Below are 21,633 nucleotides of genomic sequence, written 5' to 3'. Positions count from 1 at the left end.
TACTAACATGCTTGAATAGAGATTGTGACCCCTGGTGCAGTAATCCCAGCTACTTGGGAGGCCAAGGCAGGAGGATTGCTTGAGGCCCGGAGTTTAAGACCAGCCCGGGTAACATAGTGAGACCACATCTCAAAAAATAATAATAATAATAATAATAAGCCTTAGCTGGGGAGACTCTCATGGCCCCAGCCTACTTAATGCACCTCTGGGCGTGCTAAGGCCCTCCCAGCTCTGGCCCACCTGTTGTTCTCTTCCTAGTCTTTGGCTGGTTGTGGCCACCTCATGGACACAGCATGAGTGTACGCTTCTGACAATGATACGAGGCTTTCATTAGTGGCCCCTCCTGTAGGTCCTGTTGGAGAACAGAGCGGAGACTTTTTACTGCCCCCATTTCCTTTCCTTGAATTTATATTCTTTATTTTTTTAGTGACAGGTCTTGCTCTGTTGCCCAGGCTGGAGCGCAATGGCACAATCATGGTTCACTGCAGCCCCAACCTCCCCTGCTTAAGTGATCCTCCCACCTCAGCCTCCTGAGGAGCTGGGACTACAGTCTACACCACTATGCCCAGCTAATTTATGCATTTGTTTTTAGAGATGGGGTTTTACCGTGTTGTCCAGGTTGGTCTCAAACTCCTGGGCTGAAGCAATCCTCCTGCCTCAGCCTCCCAAAGTGCTCAGACCACAGGTATGAGCCACTGTACAGGGCTAGTTTTTTGGGGTTTTTTTTGTTTTTTTTTTTTAGTTGTTTATGTGCTTGCATTGGACACATAGATATCCTTCTTGAAAAAAAAAAGTTCATCCCATTAGGTTACTGACATCCCAAAAGGCCTCCATGTCAGTGCCCCGTTCTGTGGACCTGCTGTTAGATCAGCTGCCTGCAGTTCCTCCTCCAGTTGCTCCTCAGTTTCTTGGTGCATTTGTAGCTAAGTATATCCTTGCACTCTCTAGGAACTCTTTGCAAATCAGTTTTTTTTAAGTAAATATTTGAATGACTGGTGTAAAATAAGAAGTAGCTACCCATGGGAGCAAAGCAGTAAATACATTTTTTAAAATCTCCTTTTTAGGCTCAATAAATCTACTTTGATGTGTCTATAGATTTTGTAAGGACACTGATACTTTAAAAAATTAGATTGAAAACCATATTCTAAACTACAGACATAATATACGGATTTGCATAAAACAATACAGTGTAAGTTATAATAAGGGTTTTGGTTTGTGAGTATAGCACATTTGAATGTTAAAGTATTGTTTTGGAGAATTAAATCGTTCAGGAGTAAATGGTTAAAGCTGACTTCCTGTGTCTGGCACACAGGAGAGAAACCAATTGCCACGAAGCATTTTGCCGTGTGGGTAACCCTCCGGGAAGTGTAGCGTGCTGCAGATTTGCATAAATCCCGGTGGATTGGGTCACCCGCCCTCTGCCCACGGCTTGAACTCCCAGAGCTTCGCTGCTGGGGGCGAATCGCTGGAAGAACGTTCACCTGAGGAGTTCAGTGTTGATGCTGCTCTTTTCCTTCCCAGCGGCAGAGTTCGGGGAGCCCACTTCCCAGCAGACGGGGACAGCTGCTGGGAAAACTGTTGCTCAAACCGCAGCCCCGGTGTCCTGGAAGCCCCAGGATTCTTCGGAACAGCCACAGGAGAAGCTCTGCAAGAATCCATGTGCGATGTTTGCTGCTGGAGAGATCAAAACGCCGGCAGGGGAGGGCCTTCTTGACTCACCCAGCAAAGCCATGTCTATTAAAGAAAGGTAATGAGATTCGGTGAGCGAAAAGTAATTCTCTCGGGGAGGACCTTACAGCTTGCTTTAGAAAACGATCTGGGTGATGGGCAAAGAGATGAAATCACACATTCAGCTTCTCACAGGGCTGTGCTGTTGTCCTGGAGTAATTCTAGGAAGCTGAGGTGTTTGAGAGTGAACTGCCTTTGCTCGTGAGCCTGGTTTGGTAATGACAACAGGGCCGGTTCCAGACGCAGATGAGAAAACAAACAGAAACAGATTTCTGCTTTATTTATTTGCTTCCACTGTCCCAATGTCTTTTATAATATTAAATTCTTGGACTATCTAGTAACAGGAGCTGAGATCTTGGCTTTTCCACTTTTAAATACACAGGATTCATATCGAATGCACAAACCACTTGTGGCTTTGTGTGAAGTATGTGTAGAGGGAGTGAAGATAAATGTACATACAGGACATACATCTTTGGGCTTAGAATCCAAGTTTTGTTTCCCTTACAGATTGTAAAATGGATGACTTTTCTGAACTGCATTTAGAAATTGTATGTCAGGTAATAGCTTGTAAGATTGCATTTCAGCATCAAATAACACAGTAGCCTAATTTCTTTCAAAATAATGAGGTAGGGTGCAGAGGAATATATTTAAATGAGACAGATACAGAGAATTGGAAGTAAATTACCTTGGGGGTGTGTTTTCCTTGTGAACTTTTAACCACAGTTGAATTAAGCACCAAAAGATATAATAGTGGAAATAAATTCAGGGTTTGATAGCAGAATAGGGTGACTAAATAAAAATGTACAGTACTCAGGTGATGGACACAGCCTGAATACCCTGACTGGGTCTCTACACATTACATACGTGTAACAAAATTTCTCATGTACCACATCAATTTGTACAAAAAGGAAAAAGTCTTCAGTAGGACAAAAATATGATGGAATAGTGACAGGAAAACTGGGTGAAGAAAAGTCATGTCGACTCCATATTAGGAGAACCATTTCCAACACCTTTTCCCACAGTTTCGCCAGCCTCGACCCTTCCTTACACCTGCCACCATATAGAAGTCTGCATGCTTTGTTAGGCACTGACCATGGTTATTTTTCTAGATACATTTCAAACTGCCTAAGACTATACCAAACCACAAGGAAAAGTCTTTTCTTTTCTTTCTTTCTTTCTTTTTTTTTTTTTTTTTCAGAGACAGGGTCTCCCTCTGTCCCTCTGTTGCCCAGGCTGATGTGTAGTGGTATAATCATAGCTCACTGCAGCCTCGAACTCCTGGGCTCAAGTGATCCTCCTGCCTCAGCCTCCACAGTAGCTGGGACAATAGGTGTGCACCATCATGCCTGGCTAATTAACAACAACAACAACAACAACAAAAACTCTTTCTGGAGATGGGAGTCTCACTATATTGCCAAGGCTGTTCTCGAATTTCTGGCCTCAAGCAAGCCTCTCACCTCTGCCTTCCAAAGTATAGAGATTACAGATGTGCACCACCATGCCTGGCCCTTCTTTCTAGTTTTAAGCCAAGCTTCTTGAACATTATTTATAAAATAATAGATGCCATCTTTTTCAACTGACAAATTAATAAGATGGTTAAATCTGATTGACTTTCTCCTTTACTTACTTAAGATTCATGAAAAGTTAGACCTGGCAGGCTGAGGGAAGGGGCAGAGGGGTCAGTGAAGTGAGGCAAAGGATGTCTTCAATTGGGGAAGCAGTTGGGCCTACTGAGGCTTGAAGTTCTCTTCCATGGAAATGGGGCTTGAAGAGAGTTTCATCCCAGAAACCCAAGTGTTGATAACTGGTTTGGTGAGGAAGAAGAGAGATCATTTAAGGAAATTAGCAATAAATGTCACTCATACACAAGTTCTGATGTTTTACACATGAGAAAATATCTCTGGGGTATTCCCCAGTGGAAAATACTAATATTATGCCCCTTTCTTTCAAAGGCTTTTAAAGGAGGCTTCTCATCTTTGGGAATATTCTGTCCATCAGGACTTAGGACTTTTGATGAAGAAGTCCTGTGTCTACCCACTAAGCAATAATTCCTGATTTACTTGCCTGTTTTTAGGTAAATTTTAGTTGATCCGTGTTTTTCTGAAAGTTTTAATCTTACTGTAAAATTCTCATTTTTAAAACTGAGATACTGGAAAGATGCAGCTTCTTAGTTTGGGCTTTGTGGACATCTAGGGCGTTCAAGGATGGCTGTAAAGTTTCTGTGAATGGCCCGGAAGTGCATTCAGAATTGAATGCGTGAGCACGCACACCTGCCGGCTAACAGAAGCCATAACTTATCCTGGTCTCCAAGAGATCCCCGAGCCCAGTCTGTTCAGAATCATCATAGAAATGAACGCTTGATTGATATTCAGCTATTCAGTTTGTTAAAATATGTTTAAGAAAGGACAAGGGACACTTTATTTAGCAGCTATGTTTGTAATAAATTACACTAATGCAAAATATATTGCCAGTGATCTTTTCCCACTTACCTTGACAGTACTTTTATTTGTACTTTGCTGGAAAAAACTAAACCACATATTTTATTTATATTTATTTATTTATTTTTTGAGATGGAGTTTCGCTCTTGTTGCCCAAGCTGGAATGCAATGGCACAACCTCGGCTCACTGCAACCTCCGCCTCTTGGGTTCAAGTGATTCTCCTGCCTCAGCCTCCCAAGTAGCTAGGATTACAGGCATGTGCCACCATACCCAGCTAATTTTTGTATTTTTAGTAGAGATGGGGTTTCACCATGTTGGCCAGGCTGGTCTGGAACTCCTGACCTCAGGTGATCCACCCACCTTGGCCCCCCAAAGTGCTGTGATTATAGACATGAGCCACCATACCCAGCCTAAACCACATATTTTTACAATTTATCTATGATAGCTTTTTCATAAATGAGACTTTAATCTCTCCCTTTTGTGAAAATGAAATAATGAAGCTTAAACTATTTAAAATAAGAATGTTTTTCCTACATTTATTTGGGCTTTACTTTTCTTTCTTGAGGAAGAAGTATATAAAATCATAGGACTTCCAGACTTTATTCTACATACCTCTGACTGCCTCATTTTACCAAAGGAGGGATTTAGCTCTGGTAGCCTCCAGGGCCATGTAGTGAATATAACTGACCTAGGAGCCATGTCTCCAACTCTCCCCTGGTCCACGGCAAAACTGCAGTGTGCTCAGATTGATGTTAGAGCAGCCAGCCCTGTGTACTCTATCCAGGAGAATACGGTAAGAGGACAGAAATTCCAGCTAGACAGCAGTGTTAGAAAGACACACCCTCTTTCTTCATGAATTTTCTCAGTGCACATGCTCTTAACATCGCTTATTTCAAATTACACATCCACATTCACATTTCAGAGTCTAAGAAATAGAGCCTGGAATTTACAGATTTCCTTTATCGTTTTTTATCAATGGCTGTGCCCACTAAAGAGGGCAGGTCTGTCTGCTTCAGCCTTGTTGTGTCAGTCTCTCCCCTGTCTGGGGCCTGACGATATTGAGTGCTGCGTGCTCAGTGCTACCCAGCATCACAGACTGCCTTCCGCATTTTGCACATGATACCTCCTCTGATGTTGAAGAGAGCCTTCAGAAGAAAGCAATATTATCCCCACTTGTAGACAAAAAGTGGAGAAATTAAGAAATTAAAGGAAACCCTCCACACCCTCCATTTTTAGAAAATGTTTGCTGCTCAAGGAAATCTACCAAAAAGTTATTTTTCAGTTTTCATCTCTTCTGACATTGTGAATGTCAAATTTGAACCATAACCAGCATAAAACATAGGATGTAATTGACTTTTCCCACTGGATTAGTAAAATTGTTGTTTTATAACTGTCTAAATTATTTGTGTTTAAATGGTTCTTGTTTGGGAACTTCTTTGAGAAACATTGTGAATTAAATAATTCTTAAGTTATTTAGGGATAAAAACTTTGCTATTACTTAAAGAGTACGTTAGGCCTTTAGAAATCTGATCTCCACCATGTCAGAAACAGTGGCATCTGGGCTTTCTTATCTGGCAAAGAAAAATATTGGAAAATAATAAAAGAGCCTTTGTTTCACTTCGGGAAATTGGTGGCATGTAAGGACTTAGTGGAACTCCCTGAACTATCGCAGAATCCACCTCACGCCTCTGTGGAGTTCTGCTATAGAGGGGCCGGCTGAAGGCTCCTGTGTTTCCTGCCTGCCCGCCCCCGCCCCAACCACCCACCCTTCCCCGTCCCATCCAGCCAGAGGCTGTCTCCCTGTCTCCAAACTCCTGGGTCTTACCTTGTAGCTGGGAGATTTCAGCCACTACAGGGCCCCAGATTTATGTAGGAATAAGAATAGAGATGCAGTTCCCCTTTGCTCTCTTTCTTTTCTTTTTTCTCTTCTTTTTCTAGGCAGAGTCTTGTTCTATTACCCACACTGGAGTGCAGTGGTGTGATCATAGCTCACTGCAGCCTCAGTCTCCTGGGACTCAAATGGTCCTCCTGCTTCAGCCTCCCAAGTAGCTGGTACTACAGGCGCACACCACCAGGCTCAGCTGATTTCTTATTTTCATTTTTTTGTAAAGACAGGGTTTTGCTCTGTGGCCCAGTCTGGTCGCCACCTCCTGGCCTCAAGCGATCCTCCCACCTCAGCCTCCCAAGGTGCTGGGATTACAGGTGTGAGCCACCATGCTGGCCCTCCTTTTCTGGTGTTTGATATGTCTCCCACTTAAGAGACACTTTAGTTCTTTCGCGTCTCCAACTTGTGAACCAGCCAAGACCACGATCTAATTTAAGTATTTATGTATGCTGTTCAGCCTTATCTGAGATCTATGGGGTGCCTATAATTCTCTAAAATGAAAGGAGAATTCTAAAAAAGAGAGAGAGAAAACACACCTTATTTAATATTAGGGGCACGTGGTTGTCATGTCTCCTGTTTGACCCAGCCCTGACTGCTCTGGGTCTGAAGTCCTTGTTCTCACCAAGCAGGGCTCTCAGGCCAGCATTCCCTGCTGGAATAGTGTGAGGTATGGAAGAAGAGGCACCGTTTCCCCGGGTAGCCTGGCAGGCACCTGTCACGGTGGCCCTAGACCAGGCGTCAGGTAAGTGGGCCAGTGTCGTGCCACTCCCTGGATTTACACAGCCCCAGGCCAAGCCGCTGCCCATGCTCCCAGCATCACAGTCCTACAAACAGCACTTCGGCTTGGCAGTTGTCAGAAGCGCTGACAGTTGTTTGAATTGCACCAGCAGGAATTTATGTCCTGGGTAGACCCAGACGTCGGCTCCTCGACCCTCTCAGAGCCTGGCAGTCTGCGGTGAGCCGGAGGGCTGTGAGCTCACAGGAGGAAGGAACACATTTGGGAAGATCTCCCTCCCTCCTCAGCATGGTGAACACCAATGAGGAAATCAAAAGGGACAGGAAGAACCCACTCAAGTTTTAGTGCGTGTTATTTACGAGTTATTCATCATGTGCTCCATAGGCTGGAGGCGAGGGCTGGCTCCAAGTGCCATGTGGGCTCCATGGAAGCACAGTTTCTTCCAGGTTATTCTGGTTACTCTATAGTCTTCGGAGTCCCTAGTGGTAACTCTGCCAGCACATGTAGAAGCAAAACTTTAGGGTTTTGGAATGGAGAAATTCTTTGGAGACCTTCCCATGGTGGGAAAAACCTTATAAGAAACCTTATAAGAAAGGAAAAACCTTGTAAGAATCCTATGCCATTCCTAAAACGGTGTGACAAAAATGTGTCTGGTCAGCTAATGTTCTACTGCAGTGAAACAAGCACAGGCAGGCAAGGGCTGCAGTCACGTCTCTCTGCCCACTAACATTCAGTGTGACCTCAGCCAATGGAATTCTTGACCCGGATGTTCCCATGTTCCTTGTCGGTGGGAATGGGGATAACAGTTCCCCGTGTCTCAGGTCGCCGTGCCAATCGCAGAGTATAAGGTGGATGAGGCGGTGATCTCAGATGCCACAGCTTGTGTTTTTCCAAGTCAGTTTTAGATGCCACAAAGCAACCACCAGGGAAACCGTCCGATGACACAGGTGCTGGTGTCCTTGCCCCAGACTTTTGAGAGCTTCTTTTTCAGAAGGTCTTCAAAGACCGGAGCTCATGACTTCTAATAAACTCAGGAAGATGAATTTGATTGTTTTTAAATTCATCATTTGGATCCAACCTGATTAACAAGGTGGATGGTCAAGAGGAGTAGCTGCTGGCCTGGGTCGAAGGTGAAGTGAGAGAAGCTGGTTCTGGGGCCAGTTTCAAGGAGAATATCAATGAGATGAGTGCCTGGCTCCACGAGATGATGAACTGGAAGGACTTCTTCCTTCTCATTGGGGTATTAAAGTGCTGGCATGCTTACTTTTTGAAAGTCTCATTTACTGGTGCTTTGAAAGCTCAAGCACAGCATGCAAATACCAATTTCTTTTAATGATTTCATTTTGTGAGATTATTTTATTAGAATAAAACTGACTCATTTAAAATAATTGGAGAAAAGATGAATCATAGTTATTATATAGTATGAAATGATGCGGATTAAAACTCTTGAAGGAATTTGGACTTTGTGTCCAAGCCCACGAACTAGCGTGCAGGGTGTTGTTCAACCTTTGAGAATTACAGGAGTTAGGACTGAATGAGACCTTGACCAAAGGGATCTGCATGAGATTGACAAGGCAGCCTTACCACAGTTCTAGAGAACGGGCATGTGAGATCGTATCTGCTGCCACTTAGGAGAAAGAGGAAAACAGAAAGGAAGGGAGGAGAAGGAGGAGATTGAGGAAGGGGGCAGGTCCAGAGTTCAAAGCTCCTGCCTCCTTTGGGGAATTCCTTTCTTCACGGCTTACTTCCCATTATTTGACTGAGTGAAGAGACAAGTATAGATGTAATTGTGTACACATATGTAGACGTCACTGGATTCTTAAATACAAAAAATTTGTTTTTTTTTTAACTTAACAAAACATTTATCATAGGATATATCTCATCTCATCTCCAAAACAAATATTTAATGGGAATCGGGAAGCTTGGAAGAAAGACCCTTAGAGATCATCTGGTCCAGTTCCTGATGTGGCAGATACGGGAGGGAGAGCCGAGGTACTCAAAGGGAGTTAGTGGCCAAATTGGGACCAGAGCTGATGTGCTGCTTTAAAATACACTGTTGTCTAGACGTGGTGTCTCACGCCTGTAATCTCAGCAGTTTGGAAGGCTGAGGCAGGGGGATTGCTTGAGGCCAGGAGTTCGAAACCAGCCTAGGCAACAGAGCAAGACCCTGTCTCTACCAAATGGAAGTTTTAAAAATTAACCAGGCATAGTGATGCACACCTGTCATCCTAGCCACTATGGAGGCGAGATGGGAGAGCCACGTGAGCCCAGGAATTTGAGGCTGTACTGAGCCATGATTATGCTGCTGCACTCCAGCCTTGGTGATAAAGTAAGACCCCATCTCTAAAACAAATTTATAAAAATAAAAAATACAACATTTATGGATTATGCATTAGTGATATTGAGAAGACCTCGCCCATCAGGTCCAGCACAGAGGGGAAGGGATCTAGTTATTTGGTTTTGTCCCTACTCTTTAAATTGTTTGAACAACAGCTCAAATGAGTTTAATGATCATCATCTTTTTTTTACCTTTTATCTTTCCCATGTTTGTTTGTCCAATGCAAATGCCTAAGATTTCTTCATTCATGGTGATACAGTTAGCTGAAACAGCCTCATGTTTGTGAAAAATAACCTCTCAAGATTCCAATATTCAAGCAAATTCCTAGTCATGCCATTGTTGAACTAAAGCGAGTTAGGTAACAACCTCAGTTAATTAGATTCTTTTTTTGTATATGCCTTTCCTGTGAGGAAAGTTGAAGTGATAATTTTTTTTAAATGGGTTGGTAGAAAATAGTTTCTGTTTAAAGAAGACGGATTAGAAAGACCAAATTCATTTGTAGGAAAAGAACAGGGCTTAGAATACCTGAGGAGAAGCAGTCATAAACACATCAAATTTTACCTCTAATTGAAAGGGATGATATTAAGAGACTGTAAGTGCCTCATAGCTTTAGGTTTTTAAGCCCACGTCTGCATTATTTTCTGCAAGTAGGAACTAAGATACAGCTTTAGTCCTTTCATGTTATTTCACCAAGTGAACAGAAGGCGTCACTAGAAGACATTTTTTCTCTGAGGACGGTTCTCTTGATCTCAGCCCAAGGGCAAGGGAAAACGTTCCTTGGCTGGGATGACGGTGCATCTTTTATCTAGCAAGTCACATTTCGGCTCTGTGTTTCAATCAACTGTAAAATCTTCGGGGCCATCTTAGAAAAGGGACTTTATTATTTTTCCAGACATGCTATTTTCAGAATAAATGAAATTCAGAATGTTAAAATGAGGTGGCTGTGGTCGTGTCTTGGCCAAAGCATTCTCACTTACCTAGATTATGGTTCCATCACAAGGAAGAGTTTGGTGCTGAACTCTTTGTGGCTGGCATGTTTTCCTCCTAGATTGGCACTGTTGCAGAAAAGCAGGGAGGAAGATTGGAGAAACAGACTCAGCAGGAGGCAGGAGGGCGGCAAGGCTTTGGCCAGCAGCCTGCACACTCAGGAAGCAGGGCGGTCCCTCATCAAGAAGGTAACGTTCCTCGTGTTAGGAAAAGCCTTCAGACTAACACCACTCTTGGAAGTGCATCAAAGAGACAAGCATGTGCCACCTAATTCCTTCTCTGTGAAGCATTTGTGCGTTTTTGCCCTTAGGATACACGCTGAGAGCCTGTCACAGAGCAGGTAAAATTGGGTGGAAGGCTGTGCCTGGAGGTGTTTTAGAACTGGGATCAGCAACACACGCACACTGTGTCAGAAACAAGTGACTGAATGTTAAAGTGTGTACTTTTTCTTCAGTTTAAAAACCTTCTTAAATGAAGTCTGGCTTTAGAATGTTATTAAAGCCTTTATAATGAAAAAAATTGAACATCTTTAAGTTGCATATAAAATATGCAGCTAACATCTTTAAGTTGCACATAAAATATGGACTTGATTTTCCTATGTAGATATTTTAAACCTAAGTATAAAAAGTAAGGACTTAATTGTGGTTTATGAGTATTTAGTTCATCATTTAAGCGTGTTTCATGAGTAGCTATGCCTTTTATTGAGAATATACAGTAATGTATGTTACAAGTTGAAACAAAATTAGGTAATGCATGGTGATCAATACTAGCAAGCATTTCATATGTGAAAGTATTGATGAAATGTTAAATTACAGATGTGATGATGACCAACTTTTGACCAGGTAGTGCACACTTTCAAAACTGATGGTGACTGACTTGCTGGCTGGCCCTACAATTGCAAATGCACCTTCTGGCTGGAGGCGAAATGATGCACCGGTGGCGCACTCCCTGCTCACTTTCTAGGATCAGAAGTCTTCAAGTAGAAAAGAAAAAGAATGCTTTCAACCAGATGATCCCCAGGCCCCTTCTAGCTCTAAAATGAGTTAAGCATCTGTGGAAGGGAGAGATGATGAGTGTGACTTTCATGCATTAAGAAACTTACATAAAAATGAGATGTGCCCATAGAAGGGTGAGTCAGGAGCTCTGACACTATTTCATCCGATACTTCTGTGTCTTCTTAGGTTACATTGTAATGGCAATTTGAATTCTCTTCTTTGAGACTTATGTGGTGTTAAAGATAATATAACTAAAGGATTTAACCCTCGGCCATTTGTAAAGTTCTCAAATATAACTAGATGTTTAGAAAGTATGCCAACATGCACATATTTTTCACACACCATGTCAAATCCAGGTTTCAAAAATGAGATCCTGAAGTGAAAGAAAATCCATCTGTCAAATAATGTATCCCCGCTACCCACAAACTTTATTTAAAAGAATCTTGAAATCATTGCTCCAAAAACAACTTGAACACATTCCTCATTAGCAAACCTGCCAGCTACTATGTCCTGGCACCAAGCAGCGCCGGCCCCTTGTCTGACATTTTGGAAGGTGCAGAGACTCCCCAGCCCATCAGGAACTGGGAGTCCCAGAGAGCCGGTGGAAATTTAAATGAAGCCAAAAAGCACAAAGCAGGAGAGGTTCCCGGTGAATAGTGAAATAGGTGCGTTACCCCTTAGAAGAACGGAGGATCACCTTAGGTGTGGAAGCCAGAAGGCTTTGAGTGGAGGATGAGATCCGAACCGCCTGAAGGCTGGCTAAGGTTTTAAGAAGGCAAGAGAGGCCAGTTGACTGCAGTTGCCCTTGGGGTAGAAAACCCAGTGACCTGAAGCCCCAGGACTTCCAAGCAGGATGGGGCTGGAATGGGAAATGCCGCCTCTGGGCGCGTGGAGGCTGCTGTTCCTGCAGCAGCGGTGAACTCTCCCACTCTTCCTCAGTGGCCTGCTTCCCTTTGGCTGGAGGCAATAAGCTCTTTGAAGTTAAAATAAGCCGATCTGTCTTAGGCCCTTGTAGCCCACATTGGGCAATCTCAGGTTCTGTTGAGGTCAGGTGTTTCTCATTCCTTCCCGAGGGCTGGCACTGTTTTCAGTCACCCCCCTGGCTGTGCTCACATGTGGTGGGTGAGGCGCCTTAAACCTAGTCTGTCTTAAGGGAGTTCCCCAATAGCTGAGGAGGCTTGATACGCCCACTGCTTGTGGGGGTCTGAATGCTGCCCCGGAGAAGGACAGACAGTCATGACACGTGGGGCCTGAACAGGGGCGCTTGCTGCACGGAGTAGCTCTAGCCTTGCTGATGGAGAGGTACCCAGGAGAGCAGGTGCCGGAACCTTCCATCTTTAGCACCAAGGGCAGAAAGGAGCCGGTGTTACAGTCACGCCCTTCATCACGCCCTTCACAGTTCCTGCGTTCCTTTTGTGTGCTGAGAGCCTGCTGCCATGAGTGTGCAGTCTGTGGAAATGTAGAAGAGGCAGGAAAGAGACGGGACTCTAGAAGTTCCTTCCCTTGTTCCTATGAAAATACATGCAGCATGGAAGTCAGCACTGTCCTATAAAAATATATAATGTGTGCCACGTAGGTGGTTTTGAAATTTTCCAGAGTCACATTTAAAAATATACTAAAGGATGCCATGAAAAATCTATAACTGTTTTGTCTCTGTCAATGGATTGGTCCAAAAAGAAAACATATTTGAGGTGCTCTAGCCAGCATCTCATTTTTGGTCTTTTTTTTTTTTTTTTTTTTTTTTGAGGTGGAGTCTCGCTCTGTCTCCTAGGCTGGAGTGCAGTGGTGCAGCCTCGGCTCACTGCAACATCCACCTCCCTGATTCAAGTAATTCTCCTGTCTCAGCCTCCTGAGTACCTGGAACTACAGGGGCCTGCCACCATGCTCGGCTAATTTTTTATTTTTATTTTTAGTAGAGACAGGGTTTCACCATGTTGACCAGAATGGTCTCAATCTCCTGACCTCATGATCCACCCGCCTTGGCCTCCCAAAGTGCTGAGATTACAGGTGTGAGCCACTGTGCCCGGCCCATTTTGGGTCTTTTATGTTAAGGTTTATATTGGGGCTGGGTGCAGTGGCTCACGCTGTAATCCCAGTACTGTGGGAAGCCAAGGTGGGAGGACTGCTTGAGCCCAGGAGTTTGAGACTAGCCTGGGCAACATGGTGAAACCTGGTCTGTACTAAAAAATGCAAAAAGTTTCCAGGTGTGGTGGTGCACACCTGTCATCCCAGCTACTCGGGAGGCTGAAGTGGGAGGATTGCTTGAGTCTGGGAGGTTGAGGGTGCAGTGAGCCATGATCACACCAGTGCACTCCAGCCTGGGCAACAAAGCGAGAAGAAAAGAAAGAAAGAGAGAGGAGGGGAGTGAAGGGAAACTCATTTCACCAGAGAGAGAAAAACGAAATGAAGCAAAGTCTCAAAGAAGTGGTTTGGCAGGAGTCTCTGTTACAACTAACTTTCGGTTATGTATCTATTTTCACCAAATAGTTATTTTCAATTCCAACCCCATTTCAGCTTATTCGGCAATTAGACATACACGGTGACCCCCCATCTTTTGTGAAGATAGTCATCCAGCAAATCAGACCTTTTCCAAGAAGCAAAAACCCTTCATAGACTTGGCCATTAAAACCCTGTGTCTGTTTCTGAGTTCCAGATGGGAACTGGATATCCTACTGTGCTTCAGTAGCTGTGAGGTCAGTGCACCCAGCTCAGATCTATGACAGCCCCAGAACAAGTGCCTGAAATTTCAAGAAAACTGAATCTGGCACATTTATATTCTCTGTGTCTGCTGCCATTGAAATTCCAGATCGCAATTCAGGAGAATTTAAAAGTCACTTTAAAGTGTGAGGATGGGAGGGAGAGAAAGGCTGGTGGAATGACCTCTAAACTCCAGATGCTCATTCTGCAGTCAGGGAATGAGTTGGCCTAAGGTTCACATCACTGCATTGTGTGAGCACGTGCATGCTGCTGTTTGAACCCAGGCACGAAATACTTGAAGGCAATTGCGACGCCCTGATGAGGCTCTTCTCTTCCAATACTCTGCAATGTTCCCTGTTTGTTTTAACCTGTAGGAAGAAGGAGAAGTTGCGGATGATATTGCCATTTCTAATCTGCTTTGGGTAAGCCTGACTCTAACACAGGTGTCCTCTAGATGGTGGCCAGAATTACACTTCACGTGGGTGTACACTTCTGATCCTGGGTGGTTCCTTTGTGCACCCTCCCTGGTGCTTTTCTTATCTCCAGACCAGATGCAGCCTTTGCCCGGAGTGGAGAGCTGAGCCCATGCCCTTAAACTATTTTTTAAATAATGTAATGAAAATACTTTTAAGAAGATATTTTCTGTTAAATGTTAAAACTGTCAATGAAAGTGATGGTTCCTCTCTCTGTAACTAACAATCTTCTATAAATTAACTCATTTAATTACTGCACAAAGCTGACTCAGGTATATTTACCGCGCTTGTGTGGATTTATTTTAGCATCAGCATTCAAGGGAGGACTCTCTTGAAAAGAGAACTGAAATTGCAATGAGTAAATTAACATTCTGTTAGAAAAAATCATTGTTCTGTCTCTCCTTCCCCCATGTCCCTGCCTGGCCCCGCTCTGATAAATCTTCTCTTTTCACCTTAAATCCTCTTGCTTTGCTCTGTAGGAACCTGTATATGCTTCTACTTATTCTCCTGCTATTCCTGCTGCCCATAAATACCTGTCTTTTGTGTCGATTAATCAGGTGAGGAAAAGCCACTCATGTTAAGTCTCACTGCAAGTTCTGAGCAGCAGGGGAAGAACTTCTGTTTAATTTGGGGAATAATTTCTTTGCTATATTTCACTGTGAAAGAGGGGGATGTGTGTGTTTGAGTACTATTGTGTGTGTGGCCATGAGAGTGTGCGTGCATCTATAAGAGAATGTGTGTGTGTGTATCATTGAAGGTGTGTGTTTGTGAGAGTGTATCTATGAGAGTGTGTCTGTATGAGTGTGTGTGTCTATGAAAGTGTGTATGTATCTATGAGAGTGTTTCTGAGTGTGTATCTGTGACAGTGTGTCTGTGTCTGTGAGAGTGTGTGTGTGTCCATGAGATTGTGTGTGTATCTATGAATATGTGTGCTGAGTGTGTATCTATGAGAGTGTGTGTATGAGTGTGTGTGTGTCTATGAGAGTGTGTGTGTCTGTGTCTGTAAGTGTGTGCACAGGTGTGTGTTTAATTGGTTCTTCATGTATTTAGGGTCAGTCACACACACACTGATCCTTGGCTCAGATTTTCAGGTGGACTTGATGGCATTAATTCCCCTCATAGTCATGAAACTGGTTTAAGCAGAGAGTGTCCCCTTTCAGCCTCCAAGCTTGGATCCTGAGTCAGGAGCCCAGGAGAGGTGGCCGTGTTCTTCGCTCCAGCCCAGTGAGGATGTTGTCCTGCTCAGTTCCTAGAGGAGGAGGATATGGTGGAGGTGGTTTGGAGTGTGGAGGGACAGGGAGGAAGACTCAGCGAGGGGAGGCCCCTCCAGTGACCCTAATAAAGAACCAGAAGAAGCAGGTTCCAATGGCCCTATTAAAACTAGAGACCACGGACCCCCTGTCCCTTCCCTCCATCCTCGCTGTAGCCCCTCTGAACCCCACCCTGGAGGGGAGACCCGGCCTGGCTGAGCCACTCTATAGGTGAATAACATGAGAAATGTGAACAGTTGTTTTTTTATTTCCCCATGGAATGTCCTTGGTGTCAAAACAGCTCCGCTTTTCCAGGAATGCCAGGCTCCCATCTCCTCTCTGCAGGGCTTTGCCCCGTCACTTCCCTTTAGGGCCTCTTTCCCCTCCCTCTAGGGCCTCTGTCCTCTCCCACTAGGGCCTCTGTCCCCTCCCTCACAGGGCCTGTCTCCTCCCTCTAGGGCCTCTGTCCCCTCCCTCTAGGGCCTCTGTCCCCTCCCTCTCAGGGACTCTGTCCCTTCCCTCACAGGGCCTGTCTCCTCCCTCTAGGGTCTCTGTCCCCTCCCTTGTAGGGCCTCTGTTCCCTCCCTCGTAGGCTCTCTGTCGCCTTCCTCATAGGCCTTCTGTCCCCTCCCTCTCAGGGCCTCTGTCCCCTCCCTCTCAGGGATTCTGTCCCCTCTCTCACAGTGTCTCTGTCCTCTCGCTGTATAAACAATCGGCAATTATAAACAAAGTAATATAAACATCCACGTGCAGGCTTTTGTTTGGACATAAGTTTTCAACTCATCTGAGTATCAAGGAGCATGATTGCTTTATCACATGGTAAGAGTATGTTGAGTTCTGTGAGAAACCTCCAAACTGTCTTCCAAAGCGGCTGCACCATTTTGCATTTCCACCAGCAATGAATGAGAGTTCCTGTTGCTTCATATCCTTGCCAGCATTTAGTGTTGTCAGTGCTTGGGTTTTTGCCATCCTAATTGATGTGTAATAGTGTCACGTTGTTTTAATTTGCAAATCCCATTATTAGGGATTTGCAAATGAGATATTCAGCATATTTCCATATGCTTATTTTCTATCTATATATCTTCTTTGGTGAGGTATGTATTTAGATGTTTTTCCTATTTGTTAATCTGGTTGTTTTCCCATGGTCGAGTTTGTTTTTTTTTTTTTTTTTTTTTTTGAGACGGAGTCTGGCTCTGCCGCCCAGGCTGGAGTGCAGTGGCTGGATCTCAGCTCACTGCAAGCTCTACCTCCCGGGTTCATGCCATTCTCCTGCCTCAGCCTCCTGAGTAGCTGGGACTACAGGCACCCGCCACCTCGCCTGGCTAGATTTTTGTATTTTTTAGTAGAGACAGGGTTTCACCGTGTTAGCCAGGAGGGTCTCGATCTCCAGTGATCCGCCCGTCTCGGCCTCCCAAAGTGCTGGGATTACAGGCTTGAGCCACCGCCCCCGGCCCCATGGTTGAGTTTTAAGAGTTACTTGCATATTTTGGGTAACAGTCCTTTATCAGACATGTCTTTTGCAAATATTTTCTCCCATTCGTAGTTTGTCTTCTCATTCTTTTAACAGTGTCTTTTACAGAAGTTTTTAATTTCAGTGAAGTCCAGCTTGTTAGTTATTTCTTTCTAAGATGTTGCCTTTGGTGTTACATCTAAAAACTAATCATCAAACCCAAAATAATATAAATATTCTCCTATGTTATCTTCTAGGAGTGTTACAGTTTTGAATTTTACAGTTAGGTCTTTGTGATCCCGTTTGAGTTAATTTTTGTGAATGGTGAAAGATTTATATCTAGATTTTTTTTTTCACATGTGGATGTCTAGTTATTCCAGCACTCATTTGTTGAAAATATCTTTTCTTCATTCTATTGCTTTTGCTCCTTGTCAAAGATCAGTCGACTATATTACACAAATTGATTATTGAGCACTCTATTTCATTGATCTATTTGTCTATCCTTTTACTAGTACCACACAGTCTTGATTACTGAGGCTTTATAGTAGGTATTGAAGTTGACTGGTGTTGGTCCTCCAACGGTTTTTTTTTTTTTTTTTTTTTTTTGACGTGGAGTCTCGCACTGTCTCCCAGGCTGGAGTGCAGTGGCACGATCTCGGCTCACCTCAAGCTCCGCCTCCCAGGTTCACGCCATTCTCCTGCCTCAGCCTCCCGAGTAGCTGGGATTACAGGCTCCTGCCACCACGCCCGGCTAATTTTTTGTATTTTTAATAGAGACGGGGTTTCACCGTGTTAGCCACGATGGTCTCGATCTCCCGACCTCATGACCCACCCGCCTCGGCCTCCCAAAGTACTGGGATTACAGGCATGAGTCACCGCGCCTGGCCCCTCCAACTTTTTTCTTCCCCTTCAGTGTTGTGTTGGCTATTCTGGCTCTTTTGACTCTCCATGTAAACTTTATGATCAGTTTGTCAATATGTTCAAAATACTTTGCAGGGACTTTGGAATTGCATTGCATTTATAGATCGAGTTGGGAAAAACTGACATCTTGACAAAATTGAGTCTTCTCATCCATGAACAGGGAATGTATCTCCATATATTGTTAAGTTTGAGGGAAAATAACATTTGCCAAATACATTTATGTTTCATCATTTCAAAATTAAAATTTCAAAAAATTCTATATTTTTCTTCTGACCAGTTTTTCCCAACCGAATATAAATATTTTACATACCAAGTATGTAGCACTAGCTCATCTATGTTCTCAGAGGTCGAGTCACTCCTTTTCTTTCCTCCAGCAGTACTGGTGTCTTAATATTTAATAATACAAAGGTTCAGAGAAGAAAACAGAGCATTTACACAGCACACAGGCTCTGTCTAAATGGACTGTTTGTCTCTGTGTCAGGCTTCAGCCTGAATTCTCTTCTTTCTCACATGCCTCAGGACTATACCAGAATAAGATTTCACTTTATTCCCTTCTTTTCATCTTAGGAGCTGGTAGATGGTGACAGGACTGGAAAACGGTTACTTAGAGATCTGAGCCTAGACCCGTGATCTTCATCTTTTGTTCAGGCTACTTGAGGCTGTATGCAATGATGAGGGACTGAAATTTCTCTTAAGGAAGGTGCAAAGCTAAATTTCTTTCACAGTGTGTAGAAATCGAAATGATGCTAGCGTTTCTGAAAACTGAAAAGTACAACTTTATTACATTGACCATTTTTCTATTGCTTAATAAGTGCTCTTATAATTTCTTCCTTTACAGTTTAGTTTAACTAGATGTGAATAAGATAAAAATTTAAAAACCAGATCATAGTATTTTCTTCCCATGAAGCTCTCCGGTTGTGGAGTTTTACCCTGAAATCTATCCTAATCCTTATAATACGCCTTAGTTCTGCTCTCCCTTGTTGGGTCACATCCCTGTGTGAGAAACATTAAGGGAGATTTGCTATGATTTCTCAGTCGATGTATAAAGAGAGAAGCAAACCCATCAGCAACATCACACAACCTAAAAGCATTCATGTTAATTCAGTCTTTGCATAGTTTCCAGCTGTGACCTACCAAGTCTCTGACCATCTTTGAAAGAAGACGGTCCTTTCTACCTGTTTCACTACCTTCTACACACACACACACACGTGCATACACATACACAAATACTCATTTTCTCCTCCACCCTCTCTCTCTGCCTCTCCCCACCACATTCATGGGATCTATCTTTGAAAGGATAAAGGACAGATGGGGTAGAGATTTCTGTTCAGATTCTTTGCCAATTCTCTTACTATTCCAGTCAACACTCAACGTGTATCAGCTAAACCTGGGAAATGATACAGTACTTATTACTGTACATATGTCCTTCTCTAAACAAGGAAAGAAAACATTAGAAGGAAAAAAACAAGACAATAATGAAGAAGCTGAAAAAAAGCAAATGGACAAAGATATCCATCTTCTTTGTTTTCACATTTTGCATTCTAAAATAGAAGAGTTCTAAAATAGAAGAGCAAAGAATTTTTATTAAATTCTTTGGAGTATAAACAACCTATATTATTTACCTCTTTATAGAGCCATGTAAAGTCAGACAGCAGGAATTGGGGAGCTGTAAGCCAACCCTACTAAGTAGCAGTGTTAAGTAGAAATTTTTAGAGAAACAAAAATGTTTATGTTTAATACTATCATTTAGCAGAGGGTGAAAATTATTTCTTCTTGACCTATATCTGGCAAAGAAATTGAAGCTTTCAATTTTAAAATGGTCATATCGGCCCAGGGTTCATATCCATCATGTACACGAAGGGCTCTGGGGGAATCCCAGTGCTTTGAAAAACAAAATTGTTGACTCAAGGCTACCATCTTTCTGAGTCACCATCCACACCAACTACCCAACCCTGGACTGTCGAGATGCCTGAGAGAATTCACCACAGAGTTGACTAAGTGAATAGTGAATCACCATCGTGATGGCTGGACCTTTGGAGACGCCAATTTTCTTGGCACTTGCTGTGTTTCTTGGAAATATTTGAAGCCAAGTGTCATCTTGGTTTGATTAAAATTCACTCCTGAAACTTCATTTTCAAAGAAAACATGTTCTCTGTGTTGAATTTTGATGAGGTCTTTTGGGCAAGTGAACCTCATCGTTTATTTAAAAAGGATACATGATTCTGAGAGTTACTTGGAATTAGGGGTTTCTCGCCAATCATGAGCAGAAAAGTTAGGATTTTTTCAAAAAAATTAGTAAATCTTAATTGTGATAAAATGTTAAACTTACAGAAACATTTCCATTCTAGACAGAGCACTTTCATACCCTTCACCAGAACCACTCATTGTTGACATTGGCCCCTTCCTTCACTCTCCCTCCCTTCCTCTCTCCACTCCTCATCCCACTTTCTTGCCTTCTCTTCCTCCATCTCATTTTTCCCACCCCAACCATATGCCAGTAGTTTGGAAACATTGTGCTCCTCTACCATTCAAGATTTGAGTGTGTATTTCCTAAAGTCAAAGATATTTTCTGCCATAACTACAATATGGTGATCAACATGAGGAAGTTAATGTTGATACAATATTTATCTGATCCACATCCGTCTTAAATTGTGTCAATTTCCTCCAATAATGCCCTTTGTAGCCACCACCCCATCTAGGATTCAAGCCAGGATCATTGGTTTTCATATCTCTTTAAGAAAAGGTTTTTAACCCAATTTAAATTGGCAGGGACCTCAAAATCACTTCTGGCTATGAGGGCCTTATGGAAGAATCCTGTGAAAGAAAGATTCATCACTTAGATGGTGGAGAAGCCCACGTTCATAGCTTAAGCCAAATCTTCCCAGTGCAGACCTGGTTTTGTGCTGCTGGAAATGAAGGGAAGGTGCCTTTCCTCTGTCAACCCCCATCATTCTAGGGCGTTAAAAAAATGAACTGTCTCCATCTCCACTCTCTTCCTGTCTCTCCTGAATCAGGAAGTTCTCTCTCTTAAGGGAAGTGGTTTGCCATAGTGAGGAGGAAAGGGATTGTGGAAGAGAATCTCCAGGATGGGCTTCACTCAGGGCTCTCCGAGTCCTCCCCTGTGTCAGCGTGAGGCCTTAGGATCACACTGATCCACGGAAAATGCCAAGGAAAATGCCTTAGAAAGGCAGACCAGCTGGGGGACCTGCTAGAAGATGTTGAGTAGTGCTCAGAAGCAGTTTGAAAGCAGATGCCCTAGCAGCCATCTGGGGGACCTGCTAGAAGAAGGTGCGGAGTGCTCAGATGTAGTTTGACGCTAGTGCAGATGCGCTAGCAGCAATGGCCTTCCTCCAGTCCGAAAGACGGGGAAAGTGAAAAGCCAAAGCCAGGAGGCCATCTCCAGCCCCTAGAGCCCCTTCCAGAGGCGACCTGCAGGTGATAGCCAGGGACGTGGCTTCTTCTCTAGAGGGGGCACCTTTCCACTCTTCCTTCCTTGGCATTAGCTCCATAGCCCCTATGCTTCTCCCCTGCTCTCCACCCAGCCCTGTGCCTCACCATAGTCAGGGGTCTTGTGGTGCAGGGAGGGATGGCTTGAAGGCAGAGGGAAAGCAAACTCTGCCGGCCAGCATTTGAGGACCTCCTGCCCTGATATCGCCCGCGACCGCCACCTACACTCTTCTCCCCATTACACATCACTCAGTGGCATGAGCCCTGTCCTCTGCCTCCATCCCTGC

At 43.7% G+C, this 21,633-nt stretch overlaps 1 protein-coding gene across 1 annotated transcript in view; it reads left to right on the top strand.

Moving 5' to 3' along the window:
* Positions 1-1,245: 1,245 nt before the first annotated feature.
* The window catches only part of LOC103238151 (supervillin-like), a 54,307-nt gene continuing 33,919 nt past the window's right edge, over positions 1,246-21,633 (top strand). The window contains 2 exon segments of the mRNA XM_037986454.2: positions 1,246-1,747; positions 10,175-10,301. Coding sequence (XP_037842382.2) covers positions 1,500-1,747; positions 10,175-10,301 — 375 coding nt within the window. The 5' untranslated portion in view covers positions 1,246-1,499.

The sequence above is a fragment of the Chlorocebus sabaeus genome, chromosome 9 (genome assembly GCF_047675955.1).
Source record: "Chlorocebus sabaeus isolate Y175 chromosome 9, mChlSab1.0.hap1, whole genome shotgun sequence".
Lineage (NCBI taxonomy): Eukaryota > Metazoa > Chordata > Mammalia > Primates > Cercopithecidae > Chlorocebus > Chlorocebus sabaeus.
Note: the sequence above shows the minus strand (reverse complement) of the source record. Positions and strands in the feature narration are given on the sequence as shown.